This window comes from Lygodium microphyllum, chromosome 3, assembly GCF_053477565.2.
Source record: "Lygodium microphyllum isolate KBCC chromosome 3, Lygodium_microphyllum_v1.1.10, whole genome shotgun sequence".
NCBI classification, from domain to species: Eukaryota; Viridiplantae; Streptophyta; class Polypodiopsida; order Schizaeales; family Lygodiaceae; genus Lygodium; species Lygodium microphyllum.
This window is the reverse complement of record NC_141137.1, coordinates 116,283,910-116,299,187: the sequence shown is the minus strand read 5'-3', so window position 1 is coordinate 116,299,187 and position 15,278 is coordinate 116,283,910. Positions and strand designations below refer to the sequence as shown.

Sequence of the window (15,278 nt, the reverse complement as noted above, 5' to 3'; positions counted from 1 at the left end):
AATCTCTAAAGTCCCAAATGGAGGCTAAAACACACTCAAAGCTTAAATCCAAGTGCATAGGCTCAAATTAAATGCTTGTTACACTCTTTCAAGAACTCCAAGCTTGTGAAGACGGCTCATAAATCAAAGGTCTTTTGAGAGAGATCTCCACAGGTGTACTCTAGAGCATGGCTTCCTTGTAGACTCTTGTGCTTGCGGCTTATAACTGCTCGCCTAGATGCTACTCTGATACCATGAAAATATTGGGGGTGTAGAGGGAGAGAGAGAGAGAGAGAGAGAGAGAGAGAGAGAGAGAGAGAGAGAGAGAGAGAGAGTGTGTGTGTGTGTGTGTGTGTGTGTGTGTGTGTGTGTGTGTGTGCGTGCGCACGCGCGTGTGTGTGTGTGTGTGTAAGAGAGAGAGAGAGAGAGCTTGAGCTCTTGCAAGATATACAACACACAAAGAATGCACACAATATAGGAAGCTGAAAACCCATCTTTCTTCTTTTTCTTCTTCACTATAACAGTCTACCAAGAATAAAGAGAGAGTACAATATACATAATATATAAGTGATCCATAGTGTGAATATGCTAACTAGATAGATATCCCATAATTACAGCAGGTGGACTAATTGGTGTCTAATTGTAAAGTATCACTCAAAATATATGCCAATGGAAGTACCAACCATGTTAGTAATATGAATGTGAAAATAGTCACCCAAGTACATGAGCGTCAACTTGTGTTGAGCTTGACATCTCAACATTAGTTATGGCATATTCATTGTATCACCTCATCTATCTTTAACAAGTTCACACCTACTAACCCACGTAGACCTTGGGAGCTAATAAGCTATGTTGCTTTAGGACTAGCCTTGGAGTTCATGAGCTCATGTTGAGCTCCAGAGGGAGTGTCAAGCTCCACATGGACTGGCATCCACACTACATGCCTTGGTGATATGGTAGGACTTTATTCACTGGCATGTTCAGTTATTGGCATGGAGGATATGCCAATGACTCTACAACTAGAGTATACCCATCTAATCCACTCTTGGTTATGGCACATTCATTGTGCCACCTCACCTAGCTTAGTAGGTTTACTATCGGTTGTGACACATTCATTGTGCCACTGTCTCATCTATCCTTAGTGGGTTCATTGTGCCACCTCGTGTATCCTTTATAAGTTTACACTTAGTAGCCACATGTACATATATTTTAGTGCTTTCATATTAGTCTTTATATCATGTTACAGACCAATCTTTTGTATGGAAAAAGAAGTAAGGAGAAGAAGTCTTCATCCCTACTTCTCTATGTGCTCAACTCTCCTTTGTATGTGTGTATGTGTGATTGCGGTTGCTTAATCTCTCTCCCTTCTTGTTTGTCTACAAGAGAATGAGTACATTCTTCACCATGACACTTACGCAAGATTTGGTTTGATTTCACCTTCAAAGAGTTCACATTTGGGCCAAGGATATAACTTACTTGTACATGGACATTGAGGAGAGCTTTAGATATGTCCAATACCCCACCCTTGTAAGATGCCACCATCATGGTGCCCAAAGTTGTAAGGTCCCCATTGTAAAGAAGCTATGTGTAAGCACAAACATTGCAAGGCCCCCATTACGAGAAGAAGCCATGTATGAGCCCAAATGGTTTGGTCTTTACTTGTATCTCACATGAGGCTTGTGTGGCTCGATGGTACGAAGTAACCTTGTGGATCTAGCCTTTGGGTTAGATAGGGTAGTTAACATGGCTACAACTCAAGGCACACTGTATGGAGTTATAAGTGGGACTTACCAAGGATTCCTACTTTGGGGTTAGGTTCAATGCCCATGACCCAATAATGAAGGAAATATTTGTTAGACAACTAGGAAATGTTAATTATATGCATGTCAATCAAGTTACCCCTTCACAAGCTATAAAAAGAAAACCCTCTCAAAACCATAATCATCTATCTTTCACCCAACCATTCAACCCAAGCTTTTCTTTCTTTATCTAGAATCTATCTAGATTGCCATCTAAGCTCCACTTTGGAAGTGCATGGGTTGCATAGAGCCATCATTGTGAGAGTGCACAAAGAAAGTAAAATTAACATGTAGAGGGAAGACTAAAAGCAACATAAATGAGAGAAGAAACAAACTAACAAATGGCTAAAATATATAATGCTACGGTGGCCAATCCCAATATATAGCTCTATACATCAATATGAGTGCTAAACAATAGCAAGAGGATGAGAAAAGAATGAAGAGGGTTGTCTGAATGATGATCACAATGGATGGTTGAATGAAGGGGAAAGCTACTTATAAATAGGCAAACTAGTGCCACAACTAGAATAAAGGTGGCTAGACCCAAAACGTGGATACCTAGGACAACCTACAATGCCCAAAATGAAATGCACGAACATACCCTTTATCTATATTATCTAAAACAATAAAATGATAGGAAAACATAATTTAAGAGTTCCTAATGTCCTCATTTCACTTAGATTGAGGCTCACATGTAGAAGTTAACTGTACAAGGTGCACATGTCTACCAACACCCCCTCTCAAATCCTAGATGTGGCAAAAGTCCAAAGGAGATAGAATGGATCCAAGGGGGGGTAGGAAGAGTGCAATTACCAATGATAAAGAATGCTACCTATCGATGACACCTTTTACCCCAACCACCTATGATACAGTCACCATTAGATTTAGGAGAGACCTAAGAGAGGCAATCCAATCTTGTAGAGGTCACAAAAGATATTTTGGACCCATTGTCATTCCCTAAGAAGTGGTATGGAAATGTGGAAATAGAAATTGCATGCATCATTATTCATGTAACTTCCCATTTCATATGTTTGAGTTTATAAATGGCAAACAATGATGAAGCCATAGCTATAATGGAACCATCTAAGGAATGGTATGGACTCACCTACAACAACATGTGCACCAAAAAGCTACATAAGAAGAGAAGGACAGTCAATAAAGCCTCTCACATCTATGCATGCTAGTTGGGTAAACTGTGACTCTTCAATTACCTTCAAAAGAAAGAAGTGATGGCAAAAAGAGGGGGCGTCGTCAACATTCTTATTACTTGTACTCTCAACTCTTTTTTTTTTGCAAGTTGTGGATATGAATGCAAAGAGAGAATAACAACTATGATTTTTATGTACAAGCACATTAAACAATCGTCAAGGTCTGCCTATAATCTAAACATAAAATTTCATACTTTTAAGGAAATTTTAAGTATTTGTATCTTTAACATTTAACCATACATATTGTTTACATTTAACAATACATATGATACCATGTACTATATACAAGCTTGGGCTACCAATATAATATGCTGCTACAAGGCATTATCGATGGTGCTTTTGATTGTCAACAAATGGAATACTCAACCAAAATTTCTTACTAATATGTGGACTCCTTGCGCCACTCATGGTCTTGACCTTCTCATAAAGGACATAAGCAAGCTACAATGAACAAAGAAGCTGATGCATTGATGATTATAAAATTTCATCATCAAGAAGGTGAATGTGTTTTAAGCTTTAAAACCCCTTAAAGAACCATTTTTGCCATCATTTTGTTGCAACTTAAGCAATACACTACCTTATCCAATAGGGATAGCCATAAGAGAAAAACAAGCTCATTGTCTCTAAATCTTTCTTAGTCCCTAGCTCTAGGACAGCTATACAGCAGAGGAAGCAATGCACCCATGCCTCTATTTTCATATCAGATTTGTTTTCAAAAGGGGATTGATGAACCTATATTCATCCATGGCTGTTGATTTTACTATAGGCTGTAAGTGCTTAGCAATTTCTCAATGACATTGAAATTGGGGTTCAATTTTATTAGCCAGTACCGATGCATAACTAAAGTCTAACTCAACCTCCCTGCTTACAAATTTTAGCTAATTTGTAAGCTTGCTGGGGAAATTTCAATTTCAATAGAGCACATGCTTCTGCAACCATGTAACTATTCCACCTCCGAGAGTATTGCAACCAAGGACATTCTATGACCTTTTGTGTGTGTGCAATGCACCAGCAACATAGCAATATAGCAACAGTTTCAAGTGACAAAATGAGACGGTGCAAAACCTTGTCAGAATTGTTCCTAGATCACAGGTACATAAGTGACCAAAGTTTTGGAGTGGCCCTGGATTGTTCTATTATTAAACAGCATATTTGAATATACGTTTTTCAGCCTCTGGCCACCTGGGCACCAGGCTACATCACCAATGCTAAAGGATGTTAAGCAGAAATGCCTCAGCAAAAGCCAACTACATAATCTCTCTTAAATGTGTCCCTATTGAAGACGCCAAGGCTACTCTAAAGAAGCTACTCACATTCTCTTCCACTTTAAGAGTGCATTCACTCTCTAGCTGTAAACACTCGCATATTTCCTACATGATACTTTTGATATGACAAGCCCATGGCTGCTGCAAGCTAACATTGCATGTTCAATGGCTTGTGAATTCATCAGAACCTCATCAAATCATGACTCTTGATCATGTCTCTTGGTAGAGCTTGCTGCTTCCTACATTAAGTAGTAAGAATTCTCTTCTCCTGTAACTACCTATTTTGCACGTATTGGATGGTTACCTATGTACCAAGCAGATGCATGATAGTCTGTTATCTACATCTGCGAGGAAGATAATGAAGACAAAGAAGCACTCGGAAGAAGCTGCTCGCATTTTCTTTCACTTAAGAAAGCATTCACTTTCTAATGCAACAACTGGCATACTTTTACATAATACTTCTGATGATAGCCTATGACTGCTCAAAGCTAACCTCACACATTCAGCCAGTTTGCAAACTCACCAGTACCTTAACAAAATAATGGGACTCAACATAGCTTGCTACTTTTCGCATTTAGTAGTACAAATTCCCTTCTTTTCTTATAACTAACTTCGCTTAAAACTAACTTTTTCCACATTTCTGTGCACTTACCACTTCATTGAAACAGAGAAAGACTGCAACAAAATGAAACTCTAGGTTATCAAGGACTTCAAGAAGAATTGTGTGCACTGTGTGCACAGTAAGACAAAAGGATCCATAAATCTAGTGCCGAGAATATTACTCAATCCAAGGTTTTCTAAATTCACATACACTTAAAGCCAGGATCACTTGTACTTCCATACAAAGCAGCCTTTTGGATGTTCCCCGGGGAATTTCTTCCTCTTACGCTAGAGAAATCTGAAATGCTATGCCTCCTGGAACAAGTAGGTAACTGTCCAAGAAAGTCTGCAAAGTTAGATGCATGCCTCCGGGCACTTTGCTGCATCTGGTCTTCCATGACTGTTTTCTCAACAGCTCCTGTGTTACAGTCCACAACAATGAGATGTTTCAAGCCTGAATCACTCACACTCCGACACACAGCACCCCTTTGAATGTTCCACAGTGATTTGCTTCCACTTGGCTTAGAAGGATCCGAGATACTATGCCTCCTAAAAGAGTCAGGAAGATATCTGTCAAAATCTCCTGGCTGGAATAACTGACTGCAGACATGTTCTGTCGTAGTTTGAATAATGCCCGAGTCATAATCCACGGACATGAAGGATGTACTATCAGCATTGTGGAAAGTCTGTGTTTCAGCCCATGGGTCATCAGCTCTGCCACCACTGTCTTCTGGACTCACTGTAATTGAACACATTCCACCTAAGTCATTCCAAACAAGTTTCAAAGCCTGCACTACTTCACCCATGAATGGTCGATGTGAGACCTCAGGTTGAACACACAATGATGCAATAGTAGCAACTTTGGTGAAGTCATCAAATGAAAAGGCCCCTTCAAGAGCAGGATCAGCCAGCATTTTCAATCCTTCCTTGCTTGAAAGCAGAGGGCGTGCCCAGCTGACAATACTCTCTTGACCTGGAGATCGAGAGAGATCAATAGGCTTCCTTCCTGAAAGGAGCTCTAGCAGCACAACTCCATAGCTGTACACATCACTCTTCACTAGCAGATACCCTGTCATAGCATATTCGGGTGCAACATACCTACAATTGTCACCCTGTCAGATATGGTAGCATGCTTCCATCATGCAGGGAGTTTAGTTTGAAAATAAAAAGTTGCAGATTAAATATTTATCAACTTGCATTAAGGCAGAAATCCAAATACTCCTTACCCAAATGTCCCCATTACCCTAGTTGAAAGCTGTACATTTTCGTCATCTGTGGCTGATTTAGCCAATCCAAAATCTGCAATTTTAGGACTAAAATCATCCTCAAGAAGAATGTTGCTTCCCTTGAAATCGCGATGAATTACATGTGGATTCGCATCCTCATGGAGATATGCAAGTCCTCGTGCAGCACCCAAAGCTATCTTCATACGTGCATCCCAATTCAGTGGCGAAACAAGTTTATCAACACCTGTGGAACTAGATAACTTAGACCAAATACAAAGGACACACTCACACCAACATGCTTCCTGAATAGGTATCAGGAAAAGAAACTACAAACCATGAAGATGGGATTCCACACTGCCATTTGGAATCAGCTCATAAACAAGGCAATGCCTATGCTCTTCAATGCAGACACCTATCAATTTGACCACATTCCGATGATGAAGACGACTAAGCATATTGATTTCAGCATTGAACTCCTTGTTGCTCTGTTGATCGATCCTAGTGAACAGCTTAACTGCAACTTTACTTCCATCATCCAAAACACCAGAAAAAACTCGTCCAAAGCCACCCTCTCCTACTAAATTAGATGTGCTAAAACTGTTTGTTGCTCTTTCCAGTTCACACAATGAGAAAGTCCTTGCTGACAATTTGTACATTGCCATGCTTGAGGTAAATGATCCTGAGACAGAACTTTCTACATCACTCGATACAGTGGATACACCTAAAGACAGCAAACAAAAAATCAGCCCACCCTCCCTCTCTTCTTCCCTCCCTCTCTCAGAAAAAAGTGATCAAGCTCTTGGAAGTTGGCATGGGGAAGTACACACACGCTGGATATGTATAGTTGCTTAATAAGATAGCCAAGTTCAGTGGATTTCACTTGCTGGGATAATAGTGGAGCTAGCACAATGGACTACCTAATAGGATCACCTGATCTGATATCAAACATCTAGAGCTTCATGGTATCAGAGAGACCAATTGGAATGGCAGCATACTTGACCACCTCAGTGACATGTCGGCGATCCAGGTTATCATTTTACATGCCAGACAGCTAAAGTAAACAGCAATGGAGTATGGGGTAGTTTTTGGAATTTCTGGAAATAGATCCACATAGGCCCTTGAAAGAGGTTACAGGAGTCATAGCAGATATACCACATGATTCTCCAGTGCATAAATTTCCACATAGCAAAGTTTCCCAGGACAGACCTCCACTGAGCACAGCCGCCTAAAATAACTGGAATGATGTAGAATGCCATGAGACTAGAGCCAGACTCTCGCGCTCTGTGTTTATTGTTGTATGGAACCACCCAACATCTCTTGAGGCTCCCCCAGCCATCATCCTGCTTTCAGCTCTCCCTTTCAATGTGCAGACCTCCCTGCTGTCTATGGTCACCAATATCTCCCAACATTGTGTTTTACTGGCTGGTAGTCCTCTCAGCTGTCAACACCTTTATGCTGTTGTTGACAGGCCACCCTACTCACCAGCTTTCTTCTCCAATAGTCATCTTCAATCCAGCACTCTGCATTTACTGTTTGGAGGCATGTACTTGCTGCATTTTCTACTGCAGATTGGCTGCCCAGTAGTCGTCTTGGTAGCAGCCACCATTTGGAGAGCTTACATCATCAGCTTCATGAGCTACAGCTCATGACCAAACCTCAACACATAAAGGATGCCCATCCGGCTTCTCCCAAACCTGAACACATGCATGGGCAATGTCCCAAAGGATCTTCTTCCATGAAATCTGAAGGAGATTCATCACTAATGGCAATTCTCCAAGGTCAAATTAAAGACATGCAACAGCATTTATCTGAGCTGTGGTTCCCCATTTTCCATTGGTGCCCCACAACCATGAGAACGTCAACTCTTCAATTTCAACCTGATCTCTTTGAAGGGGAAACGAAGGAATACGACAAGACCAACATTGATTCATGCCTGGCCAAGTGGATGGCTTATTTGATTTGTATCAATTTGATGATGCTCAGCGTATCAGACACATACAAATCATGCTATAGGAAAAAGCATGTGCTTGATGGACGGGGCTACGTCCCAAGCTGGAAACATGGGCAGATTTTCAATCTGTTTTTCCAAAGCGATTCATAACCGATGATCAGATTGTAATTTTTCCCAAGCTGGAAACATGGGCAGATTTTCAATCCATTTTTCTGAAACAATTCATAACCAATGATAGGATTGAAAATTTTCGTAAATTGTTTGAGCTAGACATGGGGAAGACCACCTTGGACATGTATTCACAGGAATTTAAAGATCTTCTTCACAAAACAAAGGCTTTCAATGATCCTCAGGCATTATTCTATATGCATTATCTTTTCAGGTTGCCGCCAGACTGCCAAAATGAGGTGCTCTGCAACCCATTACATTCACTAGAGGATGTCTACAGGTACGCCAAAAATTTTGACAATACTTTGGTTGCAAATAGGGGCAGCCAATCGACACGAGTGGATCCCATCAAGCCCACGAAACCTTCTACGCTAATAGCAACTCATTGATTGTCTTCAAAGTTGTGCAAGAAGGATGGTAAGCACAAAGAAAGTCATGGCGAGGATTGTTCTAAGGATCGTTGCTTTGCCTACCATCAGACGGAGCACTTTCATGGTGATAGAGAGTACCCTCAGAAGAAGGCGAAGAGTATTTCAAAGGCTTCAGTAGATACTATTGAAGCTCTAGGTATTTCTTCTAAATTTTTTTCAGAAATTCCTTATAGACTATGCTAATATTGCTAAACCCTCAACACATTTGCTTAAGGGTATCCAAAGCAAGCAAAAGCACGTTAATCTGTCAATTATTATCGTTAATCTGTCAATTATTTGGACTACACCGATGTTGCTGATTATTGATCCAAATAAACCTTTTGACGTTCATATAGATGTAAATGATTATGCTATGGGTGCTATTCTTTATCAGAATGATCAATCCATCGCATTTGAGAGCCATAATCTCACGGATGCTCAAACATGTTACACTACTCGAGAGAAGGAATTGTTGGCAGTCATGTGCTTAAAATATGGCAACATTATTTGTATGGCGTTTGGTTTATTATTGGGACTAACTACCAATCGCTCAAAAATCTTTATGATCAACCTGAACTCTGTGGCCATAAGGTGAGATGGGTGGAGCTTATATAGAAATTTGACTTTGAGATTCATTATTGGAAAGATGCAACTAATATGGTTGCCGATACTCTTAGTCAACTCCCCAAAAATTAATGTCTTATTCTTCTCTGAAATTTCAACTACTTTTAGGGCGTTGCCAAAATAATCTTCACTTTGGTAAGATTTAGCAATTCGTTCAAGAGGGACCTCGTAGCCCAAAAAGCTTTGGCAATCAAGACACATGAAAGCTAGCTACTAAGATAAGGATGGCGAAAAAGTATTCCATTCATAATGGACTGCTTTTAAACAAGGCAACATATGGGTGCCTGACAATCCAGATATCTACAAGAAAATTTTGTATATATGTCACTATTACCCTACCTATTTTAGGGTTTGTCAGTTTGTCATCTCCTGGTTGTGAGCTCTTGTCAGAGTCCAACAGCGACAATGGAGCTCTCACAATTTAGTGTGCTTTTCCCATGTCTTTTCTAGGTTTTCCAGTCTATGTGCTGCCCACTTGTCATTGTGACTGCCCCAAATCGCTTTCTCATTATTTTAGCATTTTTCTGGTCCAGTCGGCCAGCCTATTTGTAGGCAATAAGCATTTATTGCCAGGTTGGCCATATTTTTGGCCCAAGACAACATTGGCCAGTTTTGGGGTTTTTCTGCTCTTTATAGCTGGCCCCCTGCCCACTTGTCATTGTGACTGCCCCAAATTGCTTTCTCATTATTTTAGCATTTTTCTGGTCCAGTCAACCTATTTGTAGCCAATAAGCATTTATTGCCAGGTTGGCCATATTTTTGTCTCCGTTGCTGCTGCCATTGTCATTCTCAGCCTGATCTGGTGCCCTCACCGATGCCTCGGGCTACATGCAGGGACTGATCAGTCCACACTGTTGTATTCAGCATTCATCTTCAATCAGTGAAGATTTCTTTCTTCCTTCTCCTGTTGTCTCTCTCTTCCTTTCTCTCTATGTTTGTATTCTTCTTCCATTGCGGACTCTCACATGGTATCATTGCCAAGCAAGAGGACACAGCTGTTTGAAGCTGAGATGACCATCCCCGACTGCAAATGCAAGCAAGCACATCAACGTTTTGCTGAAACACAACACTTCTTCAGTAGACGACAGTCCACATCAGTCAAGCAACAATCTGCAACAGCTTGGCAATAGTCTACATCAGTGTTTTGTGCAAACACAGCAGTTTTTTTGCAAGCAACCGCTGATCTCCTCCAAGCAGATCATCTGCATCGTTTCTATTGCAAACCTGTAGCTGATTTCACTATTTGAGGGGCTTTCTTCAGAAAAAACACAGATTTTCTAGGTATTTTGCAGGTCACAAAGAATGTCTTATCACCAGTTTGCAAGCTTTGATGATTTAGAGGATGAGCGTTCTTATCATTCCTCTGAAAGGCAGCAAGATTATTGCAACGATTCTCACAAGCATCAAGAAGAACAAAGGTCACCCAGTCCATTTATAGGGCAGCCCTCTCCTCCTCCCTCCATGTTTCCCAAAAGACCTGTCACCCTAGTCTTAAGATGCCTCCTATAGCACCCTCAATGTAGGTGCCCATACTTCTTTGCCCAAAGTAGACTGCTTGGATGGTTCTAACTATTCCTTGTGGTCATGTAAGAGGTGGAGTGCATTCTCAACACCTTCAACCTTTGGGAGTTTGTTTCCCATCTTGTACCCCGTCCCGTGGAGGATCCCAAAGTGGGATCGACGATGGACCACCATGCTGCCCTATGGAATTGGCTCAACTCTCGAGCCAGATCTTTTCTATTCATGAGCTTAACAGATTCTGTCCTAGTGCATGTTTGAAGACTATCGCGGAGATGTGAAAGAAGCTTGTCTCACTCTACCATCAAAAGATGTTTTCCCACCGCATATCCCTTGAGAAGAAGCTTTGGATGCTCAATGTCAATGATTCTCCTTCCATGAAGGACCACATCAATAAATTGGAGGACATGAGAGATGAGCTTGCATCTCTTGAACGGACTATATCTTCCCAGGACATAACCATGATTCTTTTGACTCAGCTACCATCTCCGAAGTTCAATGTATTCTATATCAATCTTTTGACTTCAAGGACCTAAGATACTCTTCATTGGGAGGACCTTGCCCTGCTAGTCTTGGAGCACGACGAGCAGCCCAAAGATATAGGTACAAATAGATCCAACTCCACGAAAGCTTTTACAATAGGTTTGAGGGGAGGGAAGAAGAAGGGAAAGCCCTAGGTCAAGAAACAAGGGGACAAGAAGGATGATTCAAAGGATTCCAAGAAGAAGCCTTAGCACCCCCATTGTGGCAAGGGCACTCATCTGGAGGAAAAGTGTTGGCAGAAGTACCCCCATTTGAAGCCCAAGGAGGGGTCCAAGGATTCGAAGGCTACACCCACTACCATTAGTCTATCTTCATACCCTTGTTCGATGTGGAGGATGCAGCCCTTGCTTCTTCTTCTGAGGACAAACCTTGGCTCGTAGATAGTGGGGTCTCTTCCCACATGACTTACTGCCAAGATTGGCTTCAGAACATGAGATCCAAAGGGGGATCCATCACCATTGGTAACAACTCTTCCATCCATATACGAGGAGTGGGGAACATTCCCCTATTGCCCGATCGGCATACTTCTTCAGCCAAAGTCCTTCATGTATCAAATTTGGGCTTTAACCTCTTGTGTGTTTACAGTCTTACATAGCTAGGTACCCAAGTCATTTTTACCCAAGATGCAGTCATTGTAAAGAATGCATCTACAGGAGTTACTCTTTAGACATGTATATAGGAGGGTGGACTTTACACACTCACAACCCTTGCTTGGATTGCTTTGGTATGCTCGTTATGGGCATTTAAACATTGATACTATTAGATGGACTTCTCAAAAGAAGATGGTGGAGGGATTTTCAGATTTCCCTCCTGTTCACACTCTATGCCCCAACTACTTGAGGAGCAAGTAGCATAGACAACCTCATCTCCAAGTTGCTACTCGAAAGGGCTATGATACCACTCGAGTTAGTTCACATCGACCTTTGCGGACCTATAGGAGCACAGCCTCCCTTAGGAAGGCCAAGTATCTCATGCCAATTGTTGATGAATTTAGCCGTTCTATGCGGCCCTACTTCTTGGAGTACAAGAGTGAGGTGTACTCCCACTTTTGCAAATTAAAGGTGTTTGCGGAGACCCAAACCTCTTTCAAAGTTCATGATGTACGAGCAGACCACAGCAACGAGTTTCACTCTAACAAAATTTCTCAATTTTGCAGGGATCACAGTATTCGGGTGGAGTATTCTCACCCAAACACACCAATTGAGAATGGTATGATAGAGCGCACCAATTGGACCATGCTTGAAATGGCCCACGATCATTGTTGAAGCATAGGAGTCTCCCCTATTCTTTTTGGGGTGAGGCCATGGCTACCATGATACGTATCCGCAACATGTCCCCTACTTTGGCATTGAAGGATATGACTCCCTTTGAGGCTTTCTTTAGGAAGAAACCTTCCGTATCTCACTTTCACATCTTTGGGTGTGACGTATATGTCCATGTGGACAAGAAAAAAGGGAGCAAACTCAAACCCAAGTCAAAGAAGCTTATCTTTGTAGGTTACAATATAACCACAAAGGGCTATCGACTCTACAACCCGAAGACTCAAAAGATCCAAGTGAGTCCTAATGTAATCTTTAATAAGGCTATAGCCTCCGAAGATCTGATTGATGGTTCTTCTATTGTAAGTGGTTCTTTGTAACCAATCTTTCTCCTCAGATAGTGTTAAATAACTTGATTAAGCACTATTTACAAAAATTAACAAATTCACAAAACTGAAATGCATACTTTACCATATAATCTTGGACATTGAACACACTATTGGCTCCAAAACTGGTGCTCTTTTCAGTATTTCTTTAACTTAATTCAAGAAGAAGTCGATGTACAATGGGATTCTCCCAATCCTTTCGATATTGATGGAGATGGAAAACGCCCCAAATTCATTGATTTTCTAGCCCCTCCAACTGAATTTGACTGAAAACAGCCCTGTTGAATCCGAGTCTTGGAGCTTCCAATTTTTGGCACGCTTCCTGAGGTTGTTGCTAAACCCTAATTTCTCCTATAGACTAGGGTTTACGGCAAAGAAATCTAAAATTTCTCAGCCTCTAGTGATCTCAATGCTGTAATCTTCGGAGCAAGGCTATAGAAAGGCTAGGAGATGGAGAGAATGCTAAGGAGAGAGAAAATTCAGACTTTCTTCACCAAGAACTGAAAAAAATCTGTCATTTATTGTTGCTGCCCTGTCTCAACAGCTTGTAGATACAAAGAACTAAAGAAAATCAGTCATTTACTGCTATTGCCCTATCTCAAGAGCCTGTTGATGCTGTCAACTGCTGTTGATTGGTGTTCTCTTGCCCCTGGCTGCCCCAAAAGATCCTCCAATGGCTGCAAATCAGACCAGTAGTATCTCCTCCCTCTCTCTTACAGAGTTAAATACACAAAAATGCCTCTCTCCAACCTCTAAAGACTTTTTTCAGTCTTGCATGGGCATTTTTGACAAGTGGCAACCTTCTCAAATGGTTCTTCCAGCATTATCCATAATTAAATATTAATTTTCAGTCTTTAAATATTGAAAATCAATCTAATAATTATTTCGGTGCCCTGAAAAATAATCTGATTGGCCAATAATTAAATTGGCTAGGCAACTTCCATTCTCGAGTGTCTCTACACTATCTTTGACCGTCAAATTAACATTAGGTACCATTAAACGCCACTTCTCTAGTGTCACCACTAACACTTATGGCCAAATCAATGACCTTGGCCAACAACTCGCACCAGATACCACCAAGTACCTGTGCAGCATAACTTATAGCAGCTTTTGCCTTTAACATCCCATGATTTCTTCGGGTCCCGGGCTCGTAAATATACTCTAACCCCAGTTATACCTCACATGTGCAACATTTACTTAACCATGTGATTAAAAATTAATCCACATGTTAAGTGAGGTTTCAAAAATACATATCCTCATGACATTCTTCATCCTCGACTAACCTCTCCCCCCACCATCAAACCCCCCCCCCCACCCCTTCCTTTTCATTCCAAGTTAAACCTTGGTATCCCTTCTTTGTCTATGCCTCCTTCCCCTCCTTCCCCTTCTTCCTCTTCTCCTTCTCCCCTTCAACCCTTGATGTCTCCTTCACTACTATCTCATCATCGAGTGTTTCTACCCCTTTCCCATCTCCTCACATTTCTTCTAAGGATATTGAGGCATCAGAGAAGGAGCCTTCTTCATTGGATGACAAGGATATACCTTCACTTAGTGAGGGGGAGTCCTTCCACAAACAAGTGCTTTGCACGTAAAGGCCTCTCAATCTCCTTTGCAGCAGGTTGAGCCTATCACCATCCCTAGGTGGTATCAAAGACTCATGCAAGATTAAAGGATTACTTAGTTCCCTGAGATGCCTCTTGGCCCCTGCAGATCAACAACAATTCAAGCCCAATGGGATGGTTCACTCTGCAAGAATTATACCCTTATGTCATAGATTCTTCAAGACCATGAGCCTAGGACCATGTTACAGGTTGCGGAAGGCTCTCTATGGCCTAAAGCAAGCTCCTCGAGCTTGGTACCAAAGGATTGCTCCCTTCTTCTTACATAGCGAAGTCCATCATTCAAATCACAACCCCAATCATTACTATAAGTTTGAGGATAACACATATGCATTTGTCATCTTGTATGTTGATTACCTTATTATCATAGGGAGTGACTCATAGGAGGTTGACCGAACTCGAGAGATATTGTGACAGGAGTTCAAGATGACAAAACTTGGGATCCTTCACTTCTTTCTTGGTTTGGAGCATCTCCGTGTTGCTTTTGGAGTTTGGTATGGCCAAGTGTTAGCCTATTTCTTGCCTCATGGACCCCCAATCCAAGTTATTGGCAACAAGTGATCCCCTTGCAAATGCTACCTAGTACTAGTGCCTTGTTGGCTCTTTTATCCGGCCAATTCACACTCGGCCAGACATATCTTTTTGTGATACCTTTGATGTTTTCTTTCATGAAAACTCCTACTCAAGCTCGCTCGTGAGTCGCTTTGCACGTCCTGCACTATT

At 41.4% G+C, this 15,278-nt stretch overlaps 1 protein-coding gene across 7 annotated transcripts in view; it reads right to left on the bottom strand.

The window, feature by feature from the left end:
- Nucleotides 1–5,005: 5,005 nt before the first annotated feature.
- The window catches only part of LOC148038794 (receptor-like serine/threonine-protein kinase ALE2), a 51,583-nt gene continuing 41,310 nt past the window's right edge, over nucleotides 5,006–15,278 (bottom strand). For all 7 annotated transcript variants that reach the window (XM_087674642.1, XM_087674638.1, XM_087674639.1 and 4 more), the window contains 3 exons: nucleotides 6,412–6,798; nucleotides 6,078–6,321; nucleotides 5,006–5,949 (listed from right to left, as the gene is read on the bottom strand). In XM_087674642.1, the coding sequence (XP_087530768.1) occupies nucleotides 5,055–5,949; nucleotides 6,078–6,321; nucleotides 6,412–6,798 (1,526 nt within the window). In that variant the 3' untranslated portion in view covers nucleotides 5,006–5,054. The remainder of the gene's footprint in view (nucleotides 5,950–6,077; nucleotides 6,322–6,411; nucleotides 6,799–15,278) is intronic.